At 41.1% G+C, this 12,368-nt stretch overlaps 1 protein-coding gene across 2 annotated transcripts; it reads right to left on the bottom strand.

The window, feature by feature from the left end:
• Nucleotides 1-5,537: 5,537 nt before the first annotated feature.
• Nucleotides 5,538-6,540, bottom strand: LOC129942446 (uncharacterized). 2 transcript variants are annotated; one of them, XM_056051371.1, is made up of 3 exons: nt 6,207-6,540; nt 5,836-6,136; nt 5,538-5,764 (listed from the first exon to the last, which is right to left on the bottom strand). In XM_056051371.1, the coding sequence occupies exons 1-3, from the start codon at nt 6,329-6,331 to the stop codon at nt 5,600-5,602; spliced, it is 591 nt and encodes a 196-aa protein (XP_055907346.1). In that variant the 5' UTR covers nt 6,332-6,540; the 3' UTR covers nt 5,538-5,599. The 2 variants fall into 2 exon arrangements, with proteins under 2 accessions (XP_055907346.1, XP_055907347.1); XM_056051372.1 differs by having other exon boundaries at nt 5,839-6,136.
• Nucleotides 6,541-12,368: the final 5,828 nt, after the last annotated feature.

Below are 12,368 nucleotides of genomic sequence, written 5' to 3'. Positions count from 1 at the left end.
ATTTGCATCCACAAATTAGGCTGACGTTACATCGAGGTGGTGTACGAGAAGTTCATGCTGTACAGCAATGGCAAAACCAACCTGATTGTCGAATACCGCACAACAGGGGAAACATTTTCATTATAACTAACCAAATACTTTTGGGAACACCCCTTAGCAACAAGTCTACATTTATACCTGTCAATTGATCCATCTGGTTTTCTTTTCAGGGTAAAAACCCACTTACATCCAGTTACTTATTCCTTCGGTGGTAGATCCATAAGATCCCAAGTTTCCTTTAATACGAGTGCTTCAAACTCCAACCGCATAGCATTTTTCCAATGAGCAGCATCTTTACTGGAGTAAGCCTCCTCAACATTTTATGGAATCGGTGACTCAACTCGAATTGCATTGGCTGTTTTAACCATGTGGTATTGTTTGGATGGTCTACCAGGCTTACCGCTTCTTATTATTTTAGGTCGTCCAGGACCAACAGCTAAAGTTTTGCTTGATGAGCTAGTGGAATCTGCTGACTTTATTTCTTCCTTTGGGGATGTTGCGTTAAGTGGCTATGGTTTTTCAGCAACCTCTGTGCTCTTATCCTCTGCCAGTACAAAATCTTTAGTGTCTATAAATTGATTTTGTATGTTACTTTCAAAGAATTTTACATCGCAACTCTTTTTGATTTTTGTTGTTTTCAGATAGGAAAGCATATAACCTTTGGATTCCACCGAGTATCCAACGAGCAGCAGTTCTCTTCCTTTAGCAGCAAACTTAGATTGTCCAGGCCTCTTAATTAAGACGACAGCGCGCGTTCTAAACACTTTTAAGTGCGAAACGCTAGGCTTCAATCCGGTCCAAAGCTCATGTGGAATAATATTTCCTAATATTTTGGATGGTGACCTGTTTCTCAGGTAAACGGCAGTATTTATAGCTTCTGTCCATAGGTATTTTGGCAGCTTCTGGTCCAACAAAAGACACCGAGCTACAATGTTACATAAATGGGTCCATTTTAAATTGGTTTACAATAATTAATCAAAACCCTATTCTTATCACTGTCTTTTAGTTCTGATGAAATCTTTGGCGCAAAAATTTAAAACAACCTATTGTTGAGGGTTTAATATTTTATCCGAACATGTCTAAATAGGTACAGTTCGTGAAAATAAACACGTCTTTATGTTTTTACGCACTAACTACAAATCGTCCTAATTTGTTAGTTCAGATTTTTAACCCTGATTTCTTTGAGCATCGTAAAAACGTCCAGAACAAAGTCTACTTTGAACATTTCTTGAACACTCAGGTTTCTAAACTAATGTCAATTAAACAAGCTTTTGAAAATATAAAATATACTTTCTTTGTCAGAGCATTTAAAATGTTTTTTTAAATTTGTAGAACAGAGCAAAGAAAAGACAACCGTGTTAATCTCAAGTATAGTTTTTATTAAACTAAACTTTAGTGAATGAATACTTTAGTAAATGTCAAAATGATAAATTTATAACGGTTGCCAATATATGTACATATTTCTAACAATTAACCTCTGTTGCCTTTAGCTTTTTACTCCAGACTCTTATTTAACGAGCTTGTTAGCACTTTAAAACTCAACTTCTAAACGAAATAAAATGAACGACTGGGTCGCACTAACTTGCTCATATATAAGATTTAAAAATATTCCTGTTAAATAAGTTTGTTTTCAAAGATATAAATGCCATTTGACTTGTCAAAAAAACCGCGCGATTCATACCAATACACAACTCATCCTAGGACAACTCATCACGGAAATGAAAAATACTTGTAATCATACTTAACGAAACAATTTTTTGTGTATTCAACTAGTTCGTCCAAAGCTTTTTCCTTTGGATATCTTTATTTTAATTTCATATTAGAAGAACCAGGATAGAAAGTAAATTATCTGAAGAAAAGAAAGAGGAAGAACATGTATGTTTAAATCGTAAAGCGATCGCCTATTGGTTGTGTAGTAAGGCAGGTGTATAAAACGAATAAAGAATAGTTCATTGGTAAGTTCAGCTTTATGCAGATAGATTGATAAAGACTTGTTTATGGTGATAATGAAGAAATGTTCTTGATAGGTAGAAGGTGCTTGATACAATCCAATCACATTCCTTCTTTCCTACAAGTTTTCAGCACAAACATGAAGTTATTACGTTCAATTTATTTTTTCCGTTAAATTTTAAAAGAAACAAGCATACGAACAAGTACAAAAAATTGCTATTCATGTGTTGTTTACAGTCAGCCTCTTATGGTTTTTGGATTTTAGTTATGAAGTGACACGTAAGCATTAGTTGTAGAGGTTTTACGTAACACATATACAGGTATAAGATGTTCAAATGGTAGACATGTGCATTCAAGAGGACACAAGCGTCTACAGGTTTTTTCTTAAAACCAACCTCTGTCTATCAACTCCTACTCTCACCTCCACGTGGTGAACATCGGGTGCCTAGTACCTCAACTGGAGATTGGGTTCCAACCCCAGTGGAAGGTTGTTGGGGGCAGCAAACGAGAGAGGTGGGGAGAGGTGTTTCCACTAAGGCACCTCTCCTTATCCAGACGGCAGCGGAGGAATTCCCGAGATGTAAGGTTGAACTACTTAGTGAACACCTTATAGGGCTTCTTCGACTTATTCGGAGCCCAGGCCTGTAAGGAGCTGTTTTATCCGGCTCCCCATCCTTGGAGTTATACTTAGGATCTGGCCCTCCAGGTTGGGGGTTGTGCGTCGGGGTGACTTCCTGGCCACGTAAAAGCTTTCATAGTTGCGAAGCACCAACAAGCCTCGGATACGGACGGATTTACTGTTGACAACCAACGCAAACGAATAAAGGACAACGAACTTTGGATATGCACGTGGAATGTTAGGTCCCTTAACAAACCACGTGCGGCCGAAGAATAAGCGGAGGCCCTGGAACGATATAAAGCAGATATCACCGCCACCCAGGAAATACGATGGGATGGGCCGGGCAAAAAGAGTATGAAAAACTGCGATATTTACTATGGTGCCTGCTATACCACGAAAACCAACAGCGCTTATTTGGATGCGGCTTCGTCATTGGAGTCATGACCATACGCATCAAGGCTAAATTCGGCAACATTAGACTGATATGCACGCACGCTATAGAAGAGAAAGACGACAACACCAAAGATATGTTCTTCGAGCTCCTAGACAAAACATATGAGCAGTGCCCTAGCTACGATATTAAAATAGTCCTGGGCGATTTTAATGCCAAGCTAGGAAGGGAAGACATCTTTGGTGGAATAATCGGGAAGAACAGCCTGCACGACAACACTTCCGACAATGGATTCAGGCTCATAGATTTGCTGCGGGGCGAAACGTCATGGTAGCCAGTTCGCGTTTTCCACACCTCAACATCCACAAAGGAACTTGGACCTCTCCAGATCAATCTACCGTCAACCAGATTGACCATATTGTGACCGACGCCAGACACGCTTTCAGCATTATGGATGTACGAACTTTTCGAGGAGGTAACATCGACTCGGACCACTACCTCGTTGTAGCCAAGGTAGCACTTCAGATTTCCAGACCCAAGGCAAAACAGGGAGGTGCTGGGAGAAGGTACAACGTCGAACGGCTACAATCGCCAGAGATCGCCAAATCCTTTTCCGACCGAGTTACAAGTAACCTCTCTCGAAGTTCTCTGCCGCCAACACAATGTATCGAAAACCAGTGGCAACATTGCCAAGATGCAATCAGAGAAGCCGCCTCTGATGTGCTGGGTTTCAAACAGCCACCAACAAGAAACCCCTGGTTTGATGAGAAATGTTAGCAGGCAAATGCAGCCAAACAACAGGCACGCAAAGCGGCGGCGCTGCATAAAAGGACGCGAACTGCTCGTGAGCTCTATGAGCAGAAGAGGCGAGAGGAACGCCAACTTCTCAGAAGGAAAAAGAGAGGGCATGAGGAGCGTGTGGTCGAAGATATTGAGAGGTATAAAAGCAGGAATGAGGTTCGAAAGTTTTATGAACAGGTGAAACGAAATTCACAGGTACATAAACCTAGAACCGAAGGCTGCAAAGACGAAAGTGGAAACATCATAGTGGAACCGCAGTCAATGCTGAGGATATGGAAGGACCACTTCTGTATAACGGCGACGAAGAACTAAATTCCGCTGTCAGGCAGGATGATCCATTCAATATAGACGAAGAAAGCCAACAATCCCGTCCTCCCGACTTAGACGAAGTAAAGATTGCCATATCTAAGCTGAAGTCTAATAAAGCCGCTGGAGCGGATGGCTTGAATGCCGAGCTCTTTAAGGCAGCTGGAGATAAGTTGATTAGCAGCATGCATCAATCTATCTGTAAGATATGGTCGGAAGAAAGCATGCCCGATGAATGGAACCTCAGTATTGTTTGCCCGATCCTGAAAAAAGGAGTGCCTCTAAACGGTACCAACTAGAGAGGAATCAGTCTACTTAACATCGCCTATAAAATCTTCTGCGCCGTAATATGTGAATGTCTAAAGCACATCGTCAACAACCTGATAGGTCCTTATCAGTGTGGTTTTAGACCAGGAAAGTCCACAGTCGATTAAATATTCACATTAGGGCCGTTCCTGGAAAAAACCCAAGAACACCAAATCGACACCCACCATCTTTTCATCGATTTCAAGGCCGCATATGACAGCATCTACAGGGACGAGCTGTATAGAGCCATGTCTAGTTTTGGCATCCCTGCCAAACTCGTCCGTTTGTGCAGGATGACCATGGAGAAAGAAAGGTTTTAGACAAGGTGATGCGCTGTCACGTAGAGCGCATGGAAACCAATGCTCCGGCCCGGAAAGTCTTCGAATCCGCACCCACAGGACAGCGCAGTAGATGAAGACCGCGGATCAGGTGGCGCGCACAAGTGGAAGGTGACCTCACCCAACTTGGAGCGCGAAACTGGAGACATCTAGCTAGGGACCGAGCTAGATGGAGAAGTTTGTTGGGTGAGGCCCTACTTCACACAGGACTGTAGCGCCACCTTAAGTAAGTAAGTAAGTAGTTACACCTTGTTTTTTGACAGTTGCCACCATCTCTCTCTCACGTTTCGTAAGAGACTCAAACTGGTTCCATTGAGCTTAGGAGGAAGCATAAAGATTCATGTGGTATCACAACGGGCCATTAAACTGGCCTTAGTGTGTCCGTTTCCATCTTGGACAGCCACTATAACCTTACCTAACCTAACCAAACCTAACCATTACTTTTCTTCTGTTTCTTGAAAAGGTTTCTCGACAATATTCCTACAGAAATAGGAGTTTTGGTTGAACGCCCATGATTATCTGTTCCTTCAAAATTACTTTTATGGCAAGATTACACTTTAAGGAGTTTCGAGTTTTAAGTTTTTCGAAAATTTGATTTTCACTTCCAAAATCAAGTCAAATTTCTGATAAACTTTTTTTAAAACATTCTCCTAACTTTAACTGTCAAAAAGTTATTCAAATTTCCTTTCTTATTTTGTCTATTCTTTTTTTTTAATGTTAACTTTGACAAAATTAAGAAGGAACAAAAACCTAAGTTTGGAGGACTAACGGAATAGGCCTGAGTTTACAGTTTTTCAAAAATATATTTTTCACAAATTTTAATTACATTGAAATGTACAAAACGAACTCTTATTCATCTGAAGAAATGCTTTTTGTCTCTTCATCCTTGCTTGCATTACTCGAAGTACGCCGATAGCCCCTCAATTTCAAATACTTTATTCCCATTTCATATATTTTTTCATTGGCTTCCTTAAGAGCGTTGGTAAGGGCTTCGTTTTGTTGAAGTATTTTTTCCTAAAAATGAAAACAATTTTATAACAACAAAACAAAACCTAAGAAATTAGGTAAAGCTTTTAAAGATTTACAACATCATTTGAACGTTCTCGGAGTTGAATTTTGATTTCATGCAATTCCCTAATCAATGCACTTCTTTCAAGAGCTTGGTTATTTCTATCAGCAACTTGTTGCATTCTCATATCTTCATTACTTTTCTTAAGTTCAAATATTTCTGTTACTAGAAAATGTTGCTCATCTATCATTTTCTTCATTAGAACTTCCATATTTTCACTTGAAATCCTATAACTTGAGAGATCTTTATGGAGCTTAAGAATTTCTGCTTTACAATTTGTCAATTCTGATGCATTAACTTCTCCAGTTATCACCTCGCTATAACATTTAAAAGTTCATCAATTTTCTATTTTTTAAAATTCAATTGGTTTTCAATTAACGAACTTACCCTTTATTATTTCCGTTTCCGTCGTTGTCGTGGTAGTGGTCGTCTTCGTCGTTGTCTTTGACATCCAATGAAGCCTTGACACGCAGACCTACCTCAGTTGCAAAATATTGGCATAAGCATGGCATGTTATCACTTACAACATTGTTTGTCCTGTGCGTCCCTTTTCACAAATGACTTTTATAGAATTTTGATATTTGCTTACGTCCTTGCTTGAGATTTCCTTGAACTTTCAGTCGTTTTTATTTTTGTGGGTATGTTTGTTTTTATTCGTGTTGATTTTAATTGGAATAAAGTGAAGTATTTAGGTTGAGGGATATTTTTAATTGGCATGTGAGCTTTGATTTATGTTTAAAAATAAATTTCCCGGTTTCCTACCTATTCTCGGGGCTGTTAAGTGAATAATAGGTTACGTAAGCTGTCCCATCATTTTAACAATGACTTTAAATTACGCTGTTGATTTGAAAAATATGAAGTATTTCAGATATGTTCTCAGGTTCAAAAGTTTCTTGTTTCTTAAATTGCCCTTTAAATGTGGATAATAAAGGGTGGTTTAATTTTAGGGTCCAATGTTGATTTTAAATAAAACACTAATTATTTAGAAAATTACTGTCATTTATTTTTATTGTGATAATATTGGTATGGCCCAATTATTTATGGAACAAACTAACGGCCAAATGGCCGTCGTGATCTCGGCTACCCAAATCCATTCAATGTTCCCTGATTTTCGACGACTCTGAGGCATATTTGAAGTTCTAAGAAAGTTTCACATGATTTTAGCGGCTAATTGCAATTGTCGTTCAAAGGAGCCATCATTTCGTTAGCTGTGTGGTAAGTGGCACCGTCCTGTTGAAATCACATATTGTCTAGGTCCATATCTTCTATCATGAGATGATATCTCCAAAGTTCGTTATCATCTCACGATACCAAACACCATTCACTGTAACCTCCTAACCGGTCGCCAGCCCTTGAACCACAACAAGCAGTCTTTCTTTGTGGGTGCATTGGTTTATCGATATTCACTCTTGTGGATTATCATTCGCCCAAATGCGGCAATTCAGCTTATTGACGAATCCACTGAGGTAAAATGTCAAGATGATTCTCTTTAAAAATTGATCATGCATTGTTGCCATTTCTTGAAACCATTGACGACGATTGGAATGGTCAAGAGGATTTATTTCTTGAGTCAATTGCACCATGTAAATGCAAGTCCGTATGCATGTTTATGAACGACGAGCGGGAGAGATGCAATTGTTGGGAACGACGACGAGTTGAGGTGGACGGCTCGTCAGCCAAAATATCGCAGCAACACTTTCTGTTGTACGAGCATGCTCTGGTATATATTAACACGACTTTTCCGACTGTACGCACGTTTGGATGATTAAATTGACCGATCGTGTATTCGTGTATCTTTTCATGGTTCAAATTAAGTAAGTCTAAAATTGAGAAATGTCAAATGAAATGCAAAACGTTGACTTATAGGTGCGGTTCACATTCATCATCGCCCCTTAAAATTTAACCACACTTTAAACATACATCTATGCAGTTTTCGGAAATTTCTCTTAAAATTTTCCTTAAGTTTTCATTAAATGCCGAAGGTCTTTCACATGACAAAATAAAATAGCCAGAGATTTCCTTAATAATAATAAAGTGTAAGTGTGACCTTCTCGACAGCAAATTGAACGTAATCCTGTTTCTTCTTTAAAAAGCGACGACGTGCCAGTTGATCTGTTGCTCATCTAAACTGAGCTTACCGCAGTAAAAACTCTAGAAACATTTGATCAGTAAAGTTATATTCAAGTTTAAGCTGAATAAAATGTCAAAGAACAAGAACAATACTTCTTATTTTATTCTTGGTACATTTGTTTATATGATTTTAAAATATCATTCTTTACGAATAAGGTTGTTTCACACATATTTTACTTGCCTTCCCCTATATAAAAGAATAAATACTTAGTACAAGTAGTACCCGTGGCATGATGGTTAGTGAGTTGGACGTTGCAACGCATTCTTATAATTACAGTAAGATGCGTTGGCCTCGTTTCACCAACGCAACGCCTTAGCGAGAGAACTTGGTTCGAGTGACATAGCCCCACCAAACAACAGAAACCTGACAAATACAGAAATTGACCAACGTTTACAACAGATGGACGAAACAATAAAACGAACGATGGAACGGACAATTCCAAAGTACAAAGAACGGGACCAAATGGACGCTTACAGAAACGCGACAATTGACGCACTACGTAGGCACAAGAGTAGCTTACTGACAAGACTCAAAAACTTCTACAGACGACTTACAGACCCACACGACTTGGAGGTTAGGACACTGAAGTCGTCAATAAAAAATGTCAATCTGTTGATTAAGTAGAACTACAGGTTATCAATTAACAAGTACTGGGACCGCAAGATCCGGTCAGTTAATTCGAGTGACCCTAGTACGTTCCCGAAAATCAACAAGATATTCAGGAAAAAGAACGACAATGACCTTCCGAGTCTGAAACTCCAAAGAACCGAAGAGAACAGGGACGTACTCATGACAGTGCAAATAGATCCAGAGAACGATGACTTTTATATAATTGAAGACCCAAAGGAAAAAGTGGAGGCGGTGGGAGCTGCTTTCCAGCAAGTGTACAAGGCGAATGGTAGCATTCGCCCCAACCACGACCTGGAAAACAGAGCCCTACTCAATCACTTTTACCTCCGTAATGATATCACACATTGGCGATCTGAGAACCGCGGTTTTATCCGGTTCAATGACGATTCCTTGGCAAATGCCATAATCGCCGAGCAAAGGGGACCAAGTCTCGCGTTAGTGACGAAGGTTGAGCTTCAGCTCATCTTCAACTCAATAAAAAACAAAAAGTCACCAGGTGTCGATGGTATATCCAACGTTGTACTAAGACATTTACCGACGGAAGCAATTGACACTTACACCACACTCTTCAACAATGCACTGAATAATGCATATTATCCAGTGCATTGGAAGACCACTGTGGTTCATCCTCTCCCGAAAAAGAGAAAGGACAACTCCAACCCGTCAAATCTTCGGTCGATAAGTCTTCTTCCGAGCATCAGCAAAGTTTTCGAAAAGATCATTAATAGGGCTCTGACTAAGTGGGCTGCGGACAACAAAATAATTCCGGATAAACAGTTCGGGTTCAAGGCGGATCATGACACAATTCATGCTGCGTCTAAACTCGATTCTGATATCCAATGGAATAAATCGAAACAACAATGCACAGGTGCTGTCCTGGTTGATTTGAAAAAGGCCTTTGACACCGTATGGTTAGAGGGTCTTTACCTAAAAGTGAGCAGGCTTGGCATAAGAAAGCCATTGTTGTATATACTGTAATACTGTATGATATAGTTAACGGTAGAAAGTTTGTTGTCAAAAGTGCCAGAAGTCAGAGACAATTCTGTTCCGGACTCCGTTGGCTAGGGCCACGAGGGATACGTGCAAGAATTGGCGCAAGATGGTCATCGTTGATCTTCACGGGCAGCCATTAGCGAGCAAAAGTGTAGTGAAGTACCTCGGTATCTGGTTAGATCAGTATTTATATTTCGACAGACATATAAATGATGCTCTAACCAGGGCCAGAGGAGCCTTCGCTCTGACGAAACGGCTGTTTTTTAGCAGTCGGCTTGACCTCAGAGTGAAGGTAATTTGCTACATGGCCCTCATACGGCCAATGATCGTTTATGGTTGTCCTGTGTGGTTCAGCGTTCCCCTTCCCAGATGGAGAAGTTTCGGGTGTTCGAGCGGCAGTGTTTACGACGCTGTACCGGCGTATTTCGAACAGCCGAGTCTTCTTATGTGCATTACTATTCCAACGAGGTCCTATACAACGGGGCTCGAAACAACAGAATTGACAATTTCGTGATAAAACTAGTTCGGGGTCACATTGCAAGGGCTATGTCTTCGACCAACAATTTAATTTTCGGGGCGTTCTATCCGAACGACGAGTATTTTGAAATTGCACGCTTGAGCGGCTTCATTCCACCAGAGGCATTCCTCTTTTTAGATAGATGCGGTCTGATACAGGATAGATTGGCAGTTCCTTTAATCTACCAAGTCAGACGAAGAACCGTGGATAGGCGACTCCTGTACAATCGGGACGTCCTGGCACAAGGCGGAGCAGAGCTCCTTCGGTTCAGTAGGGCTGTGTCCGAACAGCAGGAGAACCAGTTTTGGTGGCTTCAATTGGCACTTGATAGTGGGTAGTCGGGATGGGTTTTTAAGCCGGCTTACATACTTGTTTAATAGTATTAGGGTTTAGTTTTAAGTAGAATAGGCATGGTGTCACGAAAAAAAAAATACAATGAACAAAAAAAAAAAAAAAAGTGCGTTGGACTGTCATGCAAGGGGTCTTGGGTTTAATCCCTGCCTGTGTCACCTTAATTTAAAAAATTAATTTTCGCGGGTACTGCCTCTTGCGAGGAATTGACAATTCCTTCAAGAGTAATTCTTGTCATGAAAAAGTGCTTTCTCAATTTAGCTGTTCGGATTCGGCCTACAAATTGTAGGTTCCTTCCATTTCTGACAACAGTACTCGCACACAGGAATGATTGCGAGTTGTAAGTCACAAGGCCCTGGCTTACAACGGACTGTTGCGCCACCCAATTTATTTATTTATTTACAAGTAGAAGAAGTGGGCCAGAAAGAGTTTATGCATTTTCTATTAGAATCACTTTTTCAATGTATGTATACACATTATACCTGTATATACTTACTTACTTACTTAAGGTGGCGCTACAGTCCTGTGTGAACTAGGGCCTCACCCAACAAACTTCTCCATCTAGCTCGGTCCCTAGCTAGATGTCTCCAGTTTCGCGCTCCAAGTTGGGTGAGGTCACCTTCCACTTGTGCGCGCCACCTGATCCGCGGTCTTCATCTACTGCGCTGTCCTGTGGGTGCGGATTCGAAGACTTTCCGGGCCGGAGCATTGGTTTCCATGCGCTCTACGTGACAGCGCATCACCTTGTCTAAAACCTTTCTTTCTCCATGGTCATCCTGCACAAACGGACGAGTTTGGCAGGGATGCCAAAACTAGACATGGCTCTATACAGCTCGTCCCTGTAGATGCTGTCATATGCGGCCTTGAAATCGATGAAAAGATGGTGGGTGTCGATTTGGTGTTCTTGGGTTTTTTCCAGGAACGGCCCTAATGTGAATATTTAATCGACTGTGGACTTTCCTGGTCTAAAACCACACTGATAAGGACCTATCAGGTTGTTGACGATGTGCTTTAGACATTCACATATTACGGCGCAGAAGATTTTATAGGCGATGTTAAGTAGACTGATTCCTCTCTAGTTGGTACCGTTTAGAGGCACTCCTTTTTTCAGGATCGGGCAAACAATACTGAGGTTCCATTCATCGGGCATGCTTTCTTCCGACCATATCTTACAGATAGATTGATGCATGCTGCTAATCAACTTATCTCCAGCTGCCTTAAAGAGCTCGGCATTCAAGCCATCCGCTCCAGCGGCTTTATTAGACTTCAGCTTAGATATGGCAATCTTTACTTCGTCTAAGTCGGGAGGACGGGATTGTTGGCTTTCTTCGTCTATATTGAATGGATCATCCTGCCTGACAGCGGAATTTAGTTCTTCGTCGCCGTTATACAGAAGTGGTCCTTCCATATCCTCAGCATTGACTGCGGTTCCACTATGATGTTTCCACTTTCGTCTTTGCAGCCTTCGGTTCTAGGTTTATGTACCTGTGAATTTCGTTTCACCTGTTCATAAAACTTTCGAACCTCATTCCTGCTTTTATACCTCTCAATATCTTCGACCACACGCTCCTCATGCCCTCTCTTTTTCCTTCTGAGAAGTTGGCGTTCCTCTCGCCTCTTCTGCTCATAGAGCTCACGAGCAGTTCGCGTCCTTTTATGCAGCGCCGCCGCTTTGCGTGCCTGTTGTTTGGCTGCATTTGCCTGCTAACATTTCTCATCAAACCAGGGGTTTCTTGTTGGTGGCTGTTTGAAACCCAGCACATCAGAGGCGGCTTCTCTGATTGCATCTTGGCAATGTTGCCACTGGTTTTCGATACATTGTGTTGGCGGCAGAGAACTTCGAGAGAGGTTACTTGTAACTCGGTCGGAAAAGGATTTGGCGATCTCTGGCGATTGTAGCCGTTCGACGTTGTACCTTCTCCCAGCA

The sequence above is a fragment of the Eupeodes corollae genome, chromosome 1, assembly GCF_945859685.1.
Source record: "Eupeodes corollae chromosome 1, idEupCoro1.1, whole genome shotgun sequence".
Lineage (NCBI taxonomy): Eukaryota > Metazoa > Arthropoda > Insecta > Diptera > Syrphidae > Eupeodes > Eupeodes corollae.
Note: the sequence above shows the minus strand (reverse complement) of the source record. Positions and strands in the feature narration are given on the sequence as shown.